The 17546-nt window shown below is 33.3% G+C and overlaps 1 protein-coding gene across 1 annotated transcript; it reads right to left on the bottom strand.

Moving 5' to 3' along the window:
- Window positions 1-6060: 6060 nt before the first annotated feature.
- LOC11420758 (E3 ubiquitin-protein ligase COP1) lies at window positions 6061-17307 on the bottom strand. The gene is made up of 13 exons (XM_003616828.4): window positions 16866-17307; window positions 15899-15976; window positions 13779-13934; window positions 13122-13478; window positions 11938-12095; window positions 10917-10982; window positions 10122-10200; window positions 8795-8950; window positions 8562-8660; window positions 8209-8313; window positions 7559-7738; window positions 6992-7102; window positions 6061-6911 (listed from the first exon to the last, which is right to left on the bottom strand). The coding sequence occupies exons 1-13, from the start codon at window positions 17181-17183 to the stop codon at window positions 6741-6743; spliced, it is 2034 nt and encodes a 677-aa protein (XP_003616876.2). The 5' UTR covers window positions 17184-17307; the 3' UTR covers window positions 6061-6740.
- Between the last annotated feature and the right edge of the window lie 239 nt (window positions 17308-17546).

Below are 17546 nucleotides of genomic sequence, written 5' to 3'. Positions count from 1 at the left end.
AGAATTGATAAAGAATATGTATTATAACTTATAAATAATCAAGTTAGTTATTGCACCAAAAACTTGAAAAGAAAGAAAAACAAAGGTAAATCATAATAGGTGAAACTAAAGTAAAAGGCTATACCTGTGTTTTCCAAGCAGGGAAAAAAATCAGCAAATGGTAGAACATAGCATAAAAAGTGAATGGATTTTGGGTTGATCAGCAAAAGTCTGGTGAAACATGAGTGGGTGAAAACATTGCAGAGCAGAAATAAATTCAATATGGTCAAAAGTCAAAAGTACCTTAATTACTTAAATAATTAATCATATTTTTCTGTCACTATACCTAGCTAAAACCCTTGCAGTGGTGTGGCTATGACCTCAAAGCATATTTATAGGTATATGTTTGAAACTGCCTCTCATATCAAAACCATGTTTTTAAGACTTAATGGTTGTGATTTTGAAAGATGTTTCATTGCTTCTAAACATGCTTATTTTTATTTTTTAGAAGTGTTTTAAGAGATGAAAAATTGAAATAATAGATTTAGTAGATAGAAGCATCTCCATTTAATTTTTACGTTTAACTTCATATATACTTTTAACTAAATCAATTTATAAAATAAAGCTATAATTTAAATCTTATCTTACCTAACCACATATTTTGGTTATTAGGTGAACTTATTGCTTATGATATCATAATTTTTTTTATAGCTACGGAGAACAAACGTATTAACAGGACTAGCAAAACAGAATCACAAGATGTGGTATAGAGGTTAGTTTGTTTTTGGTAAAAATATCATGAGCAATTTAATGCACCATGTGCACATTTTTTTTTTGGTGGAGCCCATGTGCATGCAATAGCATTACATGTGCATATTGTTTAATATGAGTGAGTATGAAATAATCCTTATTTTGTTTGTGATCTCTGGAATATATATTAATTAAAGTTATTTTCATTTGAGTGAAAATGTTTATATCAAATTTGTACACTGGAAACAAAAGATACTATTGCCTTATTGATCATAGGTTTCCAAAACCCATGCATTAGTATCATGTAGAATCTTCAAAGATTATCATCAGATCAATGTCACCAAGAATTTTCTTTTTTATCATGAGAACAATGTAAGCACTTTCAATTAGCCTAAAATTAAACTGAGTACAGTTTAATAATGACATCAACAAATTACCATACCTACCAGGTAGACACATAAATTGTAATAGTACATAGTAGGATATTAGTACATGATGATTAAAGTGGATGAGAATATGCACAAAATTGTAGCAAGAGGAATATGGTACAATGGACTCAACCTTAGAGTACATAATTAATGAATCAAATAAGCAATTTATCATTGGAAATTAAACTATTTTTACTTTATCATCTCACAATAATAACTGTTGTATTTGAAAGAAAAACAACGACAAAACAGTATTCAAACATAAACTTTTTGTTTAACTCGTGTTTATATGAACGTATTCAAATATAAATCACTTTATTTTCAAATCACTTTCATGATCAATATTAGATAATCAATTTACTCAAAATCAATCTTTTTATCATTGTGGAGTCAAATACACACATAATTAGTATGTATAATGCTAAAAAAATCAGCTCAAACTAAGTTGAAAATTTGAAAGTAACACTTGTTTTTTTTTTTAGAAATTCATTTTCATGTAAAAGTTATTGAGTAAATAGTCAATTTTCCTCCTGAAATTGTAAGTTTCATCAATTACTCCCTGAAATTAACAAAACTTCAATTACCCCCCTAAAAATTCACAACGTTAGTCAATTTACCCCCTCCGTCAAATTTTTCTGTTAGTGAACATGACGTTTTGCAAATACCCCCCTGAAGTTTTGCACTTATGTGCAAAATTTCCCCCAAACTTAAAAATTTATATTTTTTTTTCTTAAAAACAAACAATTAATAGTTAAATATTAAAGCTAACTATTAATTTTGGAGTTTGGAAAAACTATCAAAATAGGGAAAAATGTGTATTTTTAAAGTGACAATAATAGTCATTTCTAATAGACAAATTATTATTTTTAGAGGTTTATAAACAAATTAATAATCAGATTTAAATTTATATTTTCTCCTTCACCATCTTAGTCTTTTAACTTCTCCAACTCCTTCAATAATTTGCTCAAACCATTTAAACTACACAACCCCCAATATTAATCCACAAATCATCCCATTATTGTCACTTTAAAAAATACATTTTTTTTCCCATTTTGGAGCCTATTTTGATGTATATATGCATGTAGTTTTCCCAAATTCCAAAATTAATAGTTAGTTTTAATATTTAACTATTAATTGTTTGTTTTTAAGAAAAAAATAATATAAATTTTTAAGTTTGGGGGGCATTTTGCACATAAGTGCAAAACTTCATGGAGGTATTTGCAAAACGTCATGTTCACTAACAGAAAAATTTGACGGATGGGGTAAATTGACTAACGTTGTGAAATTTCAGGAGAGTAATTGAAATTTTGTTAATTTCAATGGGGTAATTGATGAAACTTACAATTTCATGGAGGAAATTGACAATTTACTCAAAAGTTATTAATAGAGGGGAGGGAGTATTTTATTTTCTGTAGCTTGGTAGCAAGAATGTCAGCATGAGTAGGCCAAGAGCTTAGAGCCTGACATCAAAATTTATGACATAAAAATTGAAGAGGGTATGCAGAGGGTCCTAGCAGGAATAAAGGGATACTCATTTTTTGAATCCCAAGAAAAACAAACTCTCATTATCCTTTCTGTCTTACCCTAGCTAGAAAGCGACACATCAACCCTAATTTTATGTGCAGGTAATCATCACCTATATTCACTGCTTCTGTCTTTCATGTTATTTTTTCCATTTTTATTTCCACACCTTCCCTCTCATTTTTTACATCTCTCATATGGCTCACAAGAGTTCCTCACAATCTTCTTGAGTTTTCATTATATATATAGTTCCAATATTCTTCTACTCATTCCCACACATTTCATTCATTCATGCAACTATAACCCTCTCTCCCTCACTTAAACTTCCTCAACCAGTTTCTAGGATTTCACCATGCAGTACTGTTTCATACAAGAAATGGCCACAATGTTCTTCTCTATCATGGCACCTCAAGATGATGGTTACAATATTCAAGAACAAAGGGAAGTGTGGTGATTGTCATGGCGATATCTCTCCTGAGCTTATTCTTCTTATATCTTCTTTTTATTTTTTTCAACTTTATAAATTATTTTCAAATTTTCTTGACCTTGCAAGTCCAAGAAGTTAGACATTCTAGGTCAAGATTATTTGTAATAATTTTAGGAAAGTATACTATGTGATAATCTTATATATTAGTGTTTTTCAATGTCTTATTCTCTCATTTAAGTTCTATAGCTTATTTAGGTGCTTTTAATTATATATGCTTTCTTAATATTTAATGTCTCTTATACATCAAATGCATTTTTTGTATTGCTCCTATGTTTGAAGGAGTTATTGTAAGGAGTTCGTCATAATAAAAAAGCTGTTGTTTAAGGATTGATTATGTGTTATGTAATTGTTTCGTTTTGTAGCTTTGACCTTTATCCACTTATTTTGTTAACTAGTATTCAACTCTGATATATATATGCTATATAAAACCTTTGTAAACTTCCTGAATTTTGTTGTTATCTTTGGTTTTTATTCTACGTTGCAAGTTTTAATACCAAAGGACATTGGGAAGAAGAACAAAATAAAAAGTAAGGAAGAAGATTAAGTTTCAAGATTCAGAGATAGATTGTAAAAAAAATCCATGCAGATCTGATCTAGTGTCCATGAATGAGTTAAATAACTTGAAAGGATGAAAATTATCTTTGGAGGTGCTTCTGTATAGTGGAACTCCTCTGCCCAACCATTTGAAAATTCTAATTATGTCACTTTTTGTTTAAGTACGATGTTCATAGTTCATACCATCCTTTTATTATTATGGGAAATAAATAATTGTATATTTTCTCCATATTCACTAGTATATTGAGCGGCTAGTCTTTGAATATTGAGTTTTGATGGTTGTGTGTGGTGGCTCTGTGTAGATCAAATAGCTTTTTCCAAAGTTTAAAAGGTATTTTTTTTATTGAAAAAAGGCTTAAAAGGTATTGAATCCTTCAAAAAGAATAAATGTAAAAGGTACTCAATTTAAGTTACATATAGTTTGACATGTAAACCCTTTCTATATCTGATCTATTATTAGCAAAATGGGTTAAGAAAGCAAAAGCATTAATTTGACTTGTCATTACTTGGAGTATATGGAACATGAGAAATGCTATTATCATTAAGGGTGGAGATATATGGAGACATTCAAAAGGTTATGAATTGAATCAAAACTATGTCATGGTCTTGGTATATTTGTAAGGTGAATAGAAACTCTAGCATTATTTTTGCAAATTGGTGATGTGTTTATAAAGTGGTTAACTTTCTTGTACTATAATGAGTTTGAAGCACCCTTCGTGGCATTCTGCTTATAAAAAAAACCTATAATCATGAAACAAAAGCTTAACTTTACGATAGGGTGTAGAGCGAGATGCTTAGAAGGTATTAATACATTTTCTAAAGTTTAAAATGTAGTATTAATTTTGATTTTGATTAGGGCTTCTTCTCTCATGGTGCTCTTTCCCCTCTTCTATGGAAGCATTCTCCATTTCATCGGGGTTTTGACCCGCCATTCCTGCAAGCCATCCTCTCGCCAACTCTTTGTCACGGGCTTCCATCAATATCTACACCATGCATTCAACCAGCTACTGCCGAGAATCTATACAAATTACAAACAGTGCAAATCTGGTATCTTTCCGATGTTGTCTCCCCCTTCCTCTCACGGGGTGGAGTGTCCACCCCCGAAACTACAGCATCTATTCTTTACCTCCATGGATGCACACGCCCACCCCCATTTCCATGACCAAATCGTCTTCCCCCTAGCCAAAGTAACACGATTGCGGTTTGATCCTTTCAGATAGGCGTTCTGAATATAGTGCCTCTATCTCCTCTGTTTTGTTACTCATTTGGTGCATTTTTGTTAAATCTAGTTCTGGCCAAGTTTTGTTAAATCTATGTCCCAAAATTGTTTGTCATTTTGAATTGAAAATGGTGTACAAGGCTAATATGACGATCAAATCTAACCTGTATCCTCCTGAGTCAACATATGGCTTCTGATTATGTGATTTGGTTGGTCAAAACTGAGACCACCTATATCCAATTTGTACCTGTATAAGTCAAAATTATGATTTGTAACCTAGATTTAAGAAGACAGCCGTTGCTCATTTTCTCCTTAGCCACGAACCATGTGTGGAGTCATTTAACTTGGCTGCTTGGATTTAGATTTTGGCTTGGTATGGCCATAGTGATTTATGAACTCTCTGCATACTCTTAGCTAACTGTTGTGGTTGGGGAATCCCCGACACATCTTGTGTTTGTAGCAACCTTTATTTTATCTATTGAATAAAGTTGTTTAGCATAACAAAAAATACCAAATAAAAAACAGGACCCCCTTGCTCTCAATAACTAGCATGCGCCCGGCCACTCTCTCCCCACCAAGTTAGAGAATCCAACCCAACTTTTAGGGAAAATAAAAACAAATTATCCTTTTTTGATGTTTTGCTAATTCAATCTACTCCAATAAAAAGTCAGGGCTTCTTCAAATCCTGGTGTGTGGGCTAAGAGGGAGAGAAAAGGCAAATATTTAACGCATATTTTATTTTGTATCCAAGACAAATTCTTTATTTTGTATCCAAGACAGAAATTCAGATGACCTTTTTTGTACTCTTTAATATCGGGGGGGGGGGGGGGGGGGCAACAGTGGAGATGCGCAAGACCTACCTAAAAAATTACGATGGTTGCCAAAGATTCTGTGAAGGTTTGAGGGTTTGTTGTTAAGTATTGATGTATTATGATGGTATATGACTATGAGAGGAGAAGATCGGGGAAATATTTTCCGGTGATCGCGCCTAAGGCTCTACTACTCAAGCAAGCTTGAGAAATATAAATATAGAAGGGAGAATTAATTCAATACAGAGGGTGTATCTAAAGATCTCCATAATAGAGATTAATATAATGATTATATTAATAGTATATAATATGTAATACATGGAAATCACCTTAATGAAAATTTAAATAAAATTCTTCTGATACATGGAAATCACCTTAATGAAAATTTAAATAAAACTCTTCTGAAGAGAACAAATTAGGGCAGAGTTTCCTATGACAACCTTATCTTATCATAATAGACACTTACAAGAAAATTACTTGATACAAGTTAGTCCACCTACACAAAATAAAGTTACGACACCTAAACAAAATTACATAGTAATCCCTTTATCTCCGATTTTACCAATCCTCCACCACCTATTCCTCCTTCTTTCCTCTCTTCCTTGTCTCTCTCTCTTCGAGTTCCACCACCGCTTCCTTTCCTTTCTCGCTGTACCTCTCCAACTCCACTTCATCCCCATTTTCCAACCTTTAGTTCCTGTTGGCTTTGCTTAATCCTAAACTAATTATTTTAACAAATTTGAGGTCCTTAATTGGCAAAAGTTCAGTTTCTTAATTGGTTTATCATCATACAGTGTCCTCGGCTAACACCTCAATAAGATCCCTAAAATCTACCACAACAACAACAACAACCAAGCTTTATCCCACTTAGTGGGGTGTTGCCTAAAACCTACCATATACACTTAAATACTATGTACAATTTTAGTGGTACAACAATTTTAACATAGGAATAAACAATACCGATTCAGCATTCTGTTCATTTTTCCTTGTGTTTAAGCAGCAAGCACCAGCACTTTGATGGTGCCTTGACTATTTGCAGTTAGTATGGTGGGGCGATCACTCTTCCAGCATACAGCACTGATGAAGTAAGATCCAGCCTCATCCTCCGCATCATCCATGTCAGGGGAACTAAATCTATGCCAAGTCAAAGGCTTGGAGATTTCCTGCAAAGGGTGATTCAGCTCTTTAGTTATTTACAAGACAAACGTGAGGGAAACACTTCGAATAACTAAAGATCACAAACCTTGTGGTAGACAAATACTTCATTTGTTTCACTGCCACATGCAATGTATTCACTACTTACTGTAAGGCCAACAAAGTTTTTCTCATTTGCGTGGCCTCTGAAAGTGCGGACCTGTACACATTTGAATGAAAAGAAAATATTACAATTAAAAAAGTACAAAAATTTCCAATTTATATATTCTAAAAAATATTAGACATTGTTCAGTCCAATTTACACAATTCAAAACAATTTTTTTTAGTCAACTTTTATTGTTTGAAAACATTTTTGACAAGTTTCAGCCAAAAATTGAATAATAAAGTGATACCAACAAGTGTATCAGTTATCATACACAAATACACGGATATGAGTGCAACAAGAAACTAGAGAATTGGACTTATAAAACAAAAAACTAGAGAATTGGTGGTATTTATATTGTCACAATAAGCTATTGCTAGGCACATAACTTCCAGCAAGCAGACTGTTATTAGAGTAAGCAACAAAAGTCAACAGAAATCTACAAATTATGAAAGGATAAATTGGACAATAATCAAACCTAAGCAATAAACTATTTTGGTTAAGATTACTCACTGGTACGTTTTGCTTCACATCCCATAACCGCAGTGTACTATCTGTTGATGCTGATGCAAGTTCATCGTTGGACAAAAATTTCACGTATGAAACAGCCTTCTTGTGCCCACTGAAAACATGGACTGGACGGCTAATATTTCTCAAATCATAATAATGGATGTGATGGTCTGCTGACCCAACCTGTACAAAAATTTGACAGTATTAAACAAGCTAAAATCAAAACGGATAAGGAAGATAAAAACACACAGCACTATTACGGACAAGGAGCTGTAATTTCATTGCTGGTAGATTTTCTACATGCAGCCACTAGCCTAATAGTCTCTAGAGGTGTATCTTTAAACAAACTATCCAGAATACATATACAAGCAGACATATATGAGCAGGCAAGAAAGTCAATCATGTGGATATATACGACCATTCATATTAACTATTATTAACCACAATTACACGAGCTATTACAGAAGAACCATTTTTTTCAGAAAATGTTTATAATAATGTAATATAAAGCATATTGCTTTGAAATGCCTGCAAAGCCACGAGTTGGCAGATGACTGATAAATTACAAGATAATAAACAAATGGGATCAAATTTTAAGAGAACCAAGTCAAGATATTTTCTACTAAGTACCAACTGAAGGAAAAGGAACATACTGCAATGTAATTCCCCGATCCAGGATTATACTTCACGCAACATATGTTAGCTTTCATGTCTATATTTAGAACACTGGCCTCCTGATTCGTGCACCAAACTTTGACCTGCTCAAAGAATAGAAAGAAATACCGTTAGTTTAGTCACTTTCAATAATACAAATCAAAACAAAATTAGAAAAGGTTACTATTTCATTACTTATCTATAATTAATTCCATGTTGCAGGAAATGCTAAATTGTCATTTTTAAACAAAAAAGACATTACATATGTTCGTGGCAAAAATATCAGAAAGAAAGTACAGACGCATTCCAGTGAAATTGACGAAAAAACTTTTAAATAAATGTTATAGAATACCTTGCAATCATCACTACCAGATACAAGCATAGAGGGATCCGTTCTTGAAAAATCAACACTCCATGCACGCTTTTCATGCTCTTCATACTCCATTAAACTCTGCTAAAGGGAAGTGATAGTCATAAGCAAAAAAACTCTGAACAACATAGAGAGTATATATATAACAGTCAAAATAATTTCAGTGAAATAAGATACTCGAACAGATGATACAAGATATTTGAGTTCACAATTACCTTTCGAGTGGTCACATCCCAAACAGTCACAATTCCTTCATAATCACTACTAGCTATTTGATTCTTAGCATATTTGTTCCAACTCAAGCAACTAAGTTTTGAACGTGTGGTCATCTCCACAACAGGACAATGAGCATCTGTGGGTTCATTCACAACCTGCAAGGCAATAACATAGGGAATTGTCGTTTTATTTTTATTTCCGGGAACATTACAAGAGTGAACCTGGTAGGGAACTAAATGGCCAAAAATAAAATCAAAAACAGAATTCCAAAACGATAAACTAGAAGAACACCAGTCGGCATATTATTAAATACCCAAGGAATATTTCAGTCATTTGCAGAGCTTGGAGCTTCTAGAGAGAGGATTTTCCCCCTTTCGCGCAACCACATATTGACCAAAATCCGCTCATAGGTCTGTTAGTTATGAAACGTAGTTAGTTATGTTGAGATAGTTAGAAAAAACATTGCATGTGACCTATAAACAAGAAGAGGGGGTTGAGAAGGAGGTCAGTCAATTGGTGAGAATTAGGACGGGAACTAGGGAATGGCTTGGATCTCTTGATTACTTAAAGCAATACAACAATTGCATCCACTTAAGTACTACTCTCCATTATCTTCTTTTGATCTTTCAACCCCTAACCCAGCATTACATATTTTTCTGCATTAGACTCCATCAGACACCCTTATGGTATTACAACCATTCAGCCAATATTATGTAGTGATACAGATTACTCCCTATGTTTATATAGGTGCACTTATTGTTAAATAATTCCAAGGAGATGGAAGTAAATAATCTAGTATATGCTTCATTTTAAAGCAAGTGAATCTTTCTAACTCTTCACGTTTATCCCATAGTTCATTGTCTCTTGAAGGATTACTAATGTTCAGTCATATGTTGAGAATCCAATTTTGGTAGCTTAATTAAAGATGATATATATTGATGAAGTTAGGATGAAAGTAAGCACTTGTATATCAAGTGATAAGAACGACCTCCATTGCCACCACAGGAAAGTTGAAGCACGGAATGGATTCTCTTATATTAAGATTTCTCTTGATGTAAAAATTGTGTATCTATCTCTATTCATAAACTTCGACATATGTTGATAAGGTCACATCTATTTAATGTCTATAATTAAAGAGAAACACAAAATTTTATGTTTCAAATGACAAGGTGATGTAATATTTTAACATATGTGGATCTATCTCATTGAAGCATTTATCAACATAATGTATATACAGGGACAAATCTACAAATGTTACCTACCCATCAAAAGAAAAGAAAAGAAAAATGATATTTAAATTAAAAAAGTAAATGTCATCCATCTTACCGCAGAAAAATCAAAAACTTTAATACGTCGGGAAACTCCAGCTGTAGCAAACAAATCATCATCTCGGTCAAACTCTATGCTGCAATACACAAGGTGAATCCGTGTATTCAGTGAAAATAGTACTAATTAACAATTTAAATACTAACAATCTAGCACTCATCCAGACACCACAGTTCACCAATACATTCAAATTACTAGTACACAGGCAGGTAAGTCACAGTAGGAATATTGGTGCTGTTATCTACAAGAGTGTCTTAATTACAATAATGTTGGTTCTACTGCACTTCTAAGATGTCCTGTTATATCTATGTACATAATGATGTAAAATCGTTATCCATCCACAAATGTATAAGTGTGTGTGAACTCAATAGTGTACAGAAAAAAGAAATGCTAACTAAGAGATCTGATGACGAAGAATGATGACTCTTCAAGTTAAATGCATGTTCAGAGCAGTGATAATGAAGAACATAGTATGAAAACCTTACCAACATTCAATGAAAGGGAAAACAAAAAAAGAAAGAGAAAACCTTTTGTCTCAGCAATCAGAAAGAATCAAATGTATCTCTGATTATACACATTATTACAAAATAGTGAAGAAATAGAATATTAGAGACTAAATTAAGAACACAGCCATTGTTGACCAATAGCATGACTTTGAGGCCAACCATAATGCAGTAACCGACAATATGTTGCAATAAAAACATTGATTACTTTATTTCTGTAAAGTCATGACTGCAGAGGTAAATACCAGATGAATACAAAAAGTTGAATGAGCAATTTCATAAAATAACTCACCTTGAAACGATGTTGGCTGAATGAAATATATCCCCGTGTCTTATTTCTGCAATGACTCGCAATCGACTGTTTCAATAAAGCAAAAAGGATTAAGAGAACTCAATATTACTAACTCAAGTAACTAATTGGTAGGAATCTCAAATGGAAATTGAGAAAGGAAAAAAAATATTTTGTAGACAGATTGAAATTGAACATTATAAGAACTATCCTCCAATGGTTTTCCCTTCATAAAGCATGTTGAATTTATAGCTTTTATTTTTAAGATAAAGAAGGAATAGAAATAATGAAGACTTTGAATTATGAATATGGTTTGAAATGATCAATGACTATGATTTGATAAAAAAGAAATGTGATTTGATATCAAAAATTTGAAAATACTTACAATATTTTGATATTATCTTAAAATATCTTAGATTATTTCATAGTTTAGTTCCTTATCTTTGACTATCACTTGAGATTGGTTTCCATTTTTCTTTATCAAGAGTTGCTTCCATATTTAATGAAGAATGGATGTCTTGTGTATTAGACATTAAACATTATAGTACAAATAAGGGCAAGTATTTATTGTATTTTGTGTCAAACCATTATAACAACTAACCAGGTGGGGTTACCTATCAATCTTCATATTTCCTTGTTATTATCATGATTTGCATCCCTATTTAATTCAGATTTGGAGTCTTTTTATATCAAATCATTATATCAAACCATATTAAAAATTTGAAGTCTTTTGTTCATTCTATTCCCTTCTTAATTACCTAAAATCCGATAACTTCAACAAAGGGTTTTCCCTTATATAGTAGAGCATTTGCTCAACTCACAAAATGAAAATTTTATAATACATTCTTTATATGCCTATTTCCCACATTTATCAAATTGATACATCCCTCTAACTAACTAAATGCTCAAACTATTCACAACAACTTTCACTCCCTATATTCTTCCACAAAAATGACCCTTTTCCCTTCTATCCCAACAATATATGAATTGATATTTCAAATAACACAAAGACAGATAGTAATACCTGTAGCGTGTGAAAGTTGTTAAGACTGACTGAAAATCATCAAGACCACCACTATAACCTTCTCGACTTATGAAATTTGTATCTCTTTCTTGTTGGCCATGTGGCTTATCTGCAGCCTGCCGTCGTTTTTGTAGATAACATTCTTGTAGGTCATTGAACTGGACCAAGGGAAGGAAATCAGATGGGATTCGTAGAGGGAGAGAATAAACCAAGTATATAGATGTAAATCCGGTAACAGAAACAATAAAAGGTGCCATAAGCAAGAAGCAAAGAAACTCAAAAACAGAACAGGATTTTGAATTTGAAGTTGATACAGGTCCTTGCTCTTCATGAGCAATATGGGTGGGGGCGGCTGCCTCTACCTTTCCGGCCTGGATTCCTTGGTGTCTCCAAACTAGAGCAAGATTGTGCTGAGCTTCATTTGTGACTTCGAATCTCAAGAAGTTTTATGTTAAGAGTATCTTTTAGAATCACACTGTTATGTTAGAGTATCTTTTAGAATCGGCTTTTTCATATTTCTGGTTTTCATTATTTTTTCCTTATTTAATTAGGATTAAGAACATCGTATTAGTAAAAAAGGATGAGTACTACCTCTTATGTAATAATATCAGAAATATTATTCACATAATCAATGTTACTTTATTATTCTAAGAATTCCTTCTCCTCTATACATGAAAGACTGCACATAACTTCAAGAAAAGGCTATAATAAACTTGAAAAAACCAATATTTTCTACCTATTTTAATGACTACTAACTTATTTAAACCTTCACACGTCCTAAATTTGTTACCGCCTTCTAAGCTCTGTAAGTAAAACCAAACAGTTATGGAGTTAAATCTAAGGCTCTCCTAAGATGTGCTACAGCTACATCAATCCTCAAGCTTGTGGCAACATAAAAATAGAATTGACCACAACAAAATGTTTAGTTAACTAATAATATTGTAGATAGCAGAAATGCACATTTGAACATTTCAACGAGATTCATTCAAACCTCGAATTGCTGCCGAATTTTTTTTCAGATAAAATCAAAAGCTAGAATCTTATATTTCCCCAGAAATGTTATGTCCTGTCATGAAATACTTTTTTGCTGGCACAAAGCTTTTCTAAGCATCCATTAAAATTTCAAAAACCAATGCACATAAAAATAAAAAAATTCCAAGCACAGAAAATTAAACAAGAAATACCTGTGTATGCACCCTCTTCTTTCTAACTAGAGCAAGACCCGATTGATTTATATACTGAGAATCTGATCCACTGATGGGATCTCTTCTCTGGATTCCATGTCCATGAGAGCTGATTTGAGACTTTCCATCATTTTTCTTAGTATGGCTCCCTGAAGACAACCCTCCTCGAATATTTAAAGGGCTAGATGCAAGGCCACTGCTATTCTTGTCCATTGATGAATGCCATGATTTTCTTCCACCAGAATCATCAAGCATCCGCAACTTCACAGAGTACCGATCCCGAGCACGATATAAGTCCATTCTATGTTTCTCCACGGCCCCAATGTCCTCCTTTATGAACTGGAGATCAGTTTGCACCTACGTATGAAACACCAATTGATTGCAATAAGTAGCAATATATGTAACAAAGAAACATGCCTAGTACAATAAAGACCACCTCATACAAACAGGGCAAAGAAAAAATGGAAACACAAGGAGTAAGGACTTGTTTGGTTTGAGAAAATGTGTTATGTTTTCGTTCCTGATTCTATTAATAATTACAAAAACATTTACATATTTTTCAAAAATCAAATAGACTCTTAGTTACTGAATAGTAATTTAGTAATATATATATATATATATATATATATATATATATATAGATTGCATCCAGCGCACCTCCTTCAACTCATCAACTTTTTGCTTGCGTAAGCAATGCAAGAAATCTAACAATATCTGCATATTTCTCTCAGCTTCTTCTTGTTCCATTTTTCTTTTCTTCTCAGCAAGGAGTGACAAAAGGGTGTCGAGCTCCTTCATTGTCACTTCACAACCCTGTTTCAAGATTCAAAAAAATTTAAAAATATAATATATCACAGACCAACTGAAGCATCAACAAGGATCAATAGATTATGTGATACAGAAATATGTAAGTGTAAAAATAGAGTAATATTCAGTACAAAAGTTGTCTGAATTCAACAAAGCTAATAAACAGGTAAATCTGCAATATAATTAAAACCCTTTCATAAAATAAATTAGACAATGAAATATGACAAGAGTTAAAACTAGTAATTTTGTTCCTTGATCTAGGAGCATATAAACAATAAATTTCGAGAATCAAGTAAGAGGATTGTATTATTGTGAGAGATTAGGGGAATGAGCAATAGCCATTGGATTCTGATAGATTTTCGTTCAGAAAACTACACGGAGTTGTCAAAATGGTGGGTCTTGCACTGGTGTTCTACTTATTGTGGTTGGGTGAAGGTGGGTCTGGTTACATTCACAAATCAAGGCTATAGACTATAGTAGACCCACGACTCTGCTCCAATAACCCAACCAGATTCACAATCACGAGCACAGCCACCAAGAACTCACCACTCGCCCCATAACAAAATCCACTATACATTGTTTTTTTTTGTTTTTTTGTTTTTAATTTTTTTCCTTTAGGTTTGGTTCTGTACTGTCTCTGTCAAACATGAAAGAGGGTAAAGGAAAAATGATGCAAATTGTGGTATTATTGTTTATGAGGTGCACTTTTCCATTAGAACAGAGAATGATGGCCCTTGTTCTCCTCTCACATTAGGCTTCAAAATAAATTGTTTTCCTATTTATTGGCACGGACGGTCGGTTGATAGAAAAGGCAGGAGAGGAGGAGAAAAAAGTAGCATGGGAAACAGTGACTTGCAATTTAAAATAGTATTATTCTTAACCATCTACTTTGATCTAACGCCTACTGTTTTAATTAAGGCTTAATAGCAGTTTTAGCCCCCTAACTTTCTCAAAGTTGCGATTTTGGTCCCCTAAGAAAAAAAACTGCAAAACCGCCCCCTAAGTTTTGCAACTGTAGCAGTTTTGGCCCCCCAAAGCCAATTTTTTGTAATAAAAATAAAAATAACATGTGGCACCTCACTTAGAGTGCCACGTCAGTGTAGACCGAGTCAAATTGGTCTTGGGGGCCAAAACTGCCACAGATGCAAAACTTAGGGGGTGGTTTTGTAGTTTTTTTTTCTTAGGGGGCCAAAATTGCAACTTTGGAAAAGTTAAGGGTCTAAAACTGCTATTAAGCCTTTATTTAATCATCTCAACAAATGAATGACGTAAATTAATGAATCAGATTATATTTCCTCTTACAAGAAACTGGCACTGCAGGCAATACAGCATTCCTCCCTTAAACTTTAGATTAGAGGCCGAGAACAGGGGAACTATTAGTATCATTCTCTTTCGTTATCTTTTCTGGAACATCAAAACTTCTTGTAGAATTATATTCATAATTTAGTGGAACGTGAACTGCGCGATCAACGGCCTGCTATTGCTTTATCAAAAAACAGAAGAAGAAAAACAGCCTACTATTGCAACAAAAACCTCTCACTGTTGTACAATTAGTATGGTAAACAAAGGAATTACGACAGTTAAAAGTTAATCCAGTTTTGTTTAACCACCCCTGTTAAACCCATACATATCATGTCAAGTACAGTGAAGCACTAACACGGATACCGGATACGACAATGATACCGACACATAGACGCCGGTAATAATTTGAAAAATGGAATTGATACAGTGTAACCACATACATGTTGTATCAGTGTTGGATACAGACATGTGTCATACACTGGACTCCGAAATGCAGATGTTACATAGGTCATGTATTCCACATTGTACTCAAAACGAAATATTCATTGTTTGAAATAAAACTAGAAGCAAAAATGAATTATTAAGTAAAACAAGATCAACAACAACAAAGGTATAAGTCACCACAAAACAAACTGCAAACCAATACAGGTAGCAAGAGTACAACCAACCTTTTGTATCGCCTGCCGGAAATGCTCCACGGGGGAAGCAGTCTTCGATATTTGACGATCCGACGTCTTTTTTAGTAGCTACAAATTGGTACAGAAACCGTTAACAATGAGCTAGAAACCGAATTCATTCATAAAACAAGCAATTTCCTGGGTGTTAGGCTCTATTTGGGTAAACAGTTTATTTGCAACTTATAGCACAAGCACTTATCATTATAACTGCTTATGTATAAGCTTACATTAGCAAAAGATAAAATAAAGTTAAATTGTTTTTCTATATGCTATTTCCATAAGCTATATGGAGAACTTACTAAAATAAGCCGAAAAAAGCTTATGAAAATTGTCAGAAAGTTGTTTTTATAAGTTCTCCAAAACATTCTCATAAAACTAATACCAGTAGAGAAGCTCAGATAAGTCAATCCAAACAGGCATAAATCTAATCTCAAACACAATTCCAAAACCGAAATATCACAATTCAAAATGCAAAATATCAATTAATCTCTAGCAATTAAACAACAAGCATTGTGAAACCGAATTCATTCATATGTTTGGAAAACAACTTAACTTGTAGCTTATAGTATAAGTGATTATCATAATAAGTGCATATGTATAAGTTATTTCTGCAACAAAAAATAAAATAAGGTTAAATTATTTTCACATAAGCTATAAGCTGTTTTCATTTGCTATATTGGAAAACTTACAAAAATAAACTGAAAACAGCTTATGAACGTGTAGTAAACTGTTTCAAAAGTTTTTCCAAGCAGTCTCACAAGTGTTTATGTCATTAGATAAGCTCAAATAAGTCAATCCAAACAAGCCTCAAGTAGTTTCTAAATCTTAATCTAAACGCAATTCCAAAACCGAAACATCACAATTCAAAACGCAAATTATCAATTAAACACTAGCAGTTACTAAATTCATAGCGAAGAACACATGAACACGAATTGCGATTGTGATTACGATTGCGAACCTTATCGAGTAAGAAATTGGGAAACAAATTACTATTGGTAAGGTAATGACCACAGCAAGGACAATCACTTTTATTCCGAAGATGAGTAATAATGCACATGTAACAAAAGCTATGACCACAAGATGTAAGAAACGCGTCTTTGATAATCTGCATACAAATCGGACATAGAAAGTCTTTATCTAATTCCGTCATAGTTGCGATCGGGAAATTGTCTCCACCGGCGATGTCGCCGGTGACGGTTACGGTGGTGGAGAGGTTTTTGGATGGTTCGGGTTTGACGACGGCGGGAACGAGTGGTCCGACGGAGTGTTCTTCCATGGTGTGATGTGAGGTTTTTGAGATGAAATGGTTTTGATGCGTGTGGTGGTGATTTGAAGAGAAGCGGGTTTAGAGTGGAAGAAAGTGGGTCCAGGAATGTGATGTTTGTGAGGGTGAGATATTTCCACGTGATTGATTTGATGCTATAAGCTACATCACAAAATGCTGGCCTCTTATGAATTATTGTTAATTAATGATGGAGAAAATATGTCTTCTCTCCGTCCTAAAATGTAAGTAAAAATTAATCAATAGAAGTTAGTGTATTTTGTGGTGGTCGGGGTTAAAACCTCTTACATTATATATAGTATATATTGTCTTTATCAACTGAGCTAAGTTTACGTGATGACGTGATTTAATTCATGT

Source organism: Medicago truncatula, chromosome 5 (assembly GCF_003473485.1).
Source record: "Medicago truncatula cultivar Jemalong A17 chromosome 5, MtrunA17r5.0-ANR, whole genome shotgun sequence".
Classification (NCBI taxonomy): domain Eukaryota; kingdom Viridiplantae; phylum Streptophyta; class Magnoliopsida; order Fabales; family Fabaceae; genus Medicago; species Medicago truncatula.
The sequence above is the reverse complement of the archived record's forward strand: the minus strand, read 5'-3'. Positions and strand labels throughout refer to the sequence as shown.

Bases quoted from the DNA above. Each gene is read 5' to 3' on its own strand.
- LOC11420758 (XM_003616828.4), bottom strand. From the start codon at position 17,183: ATGGAAGAACACTCCGTCGGACCACTCGTTCCCGCCGTCGTCAAACCC. The intron at 8,314-8,561 runs GTATTCTATAAC...TTCTTTGAGCAG, and splicing joins CTGGTAGTGATGATTGCAAG to GTCAAAGTTTGGTGCACGAA. The intron at 7,739-8,208 runs GTATGTTCCTTT...ATTTTTGTACAG, and splicing joins GATCGGGGAATTACATTGCA to GTTGGGTCAGCAGACCATCA.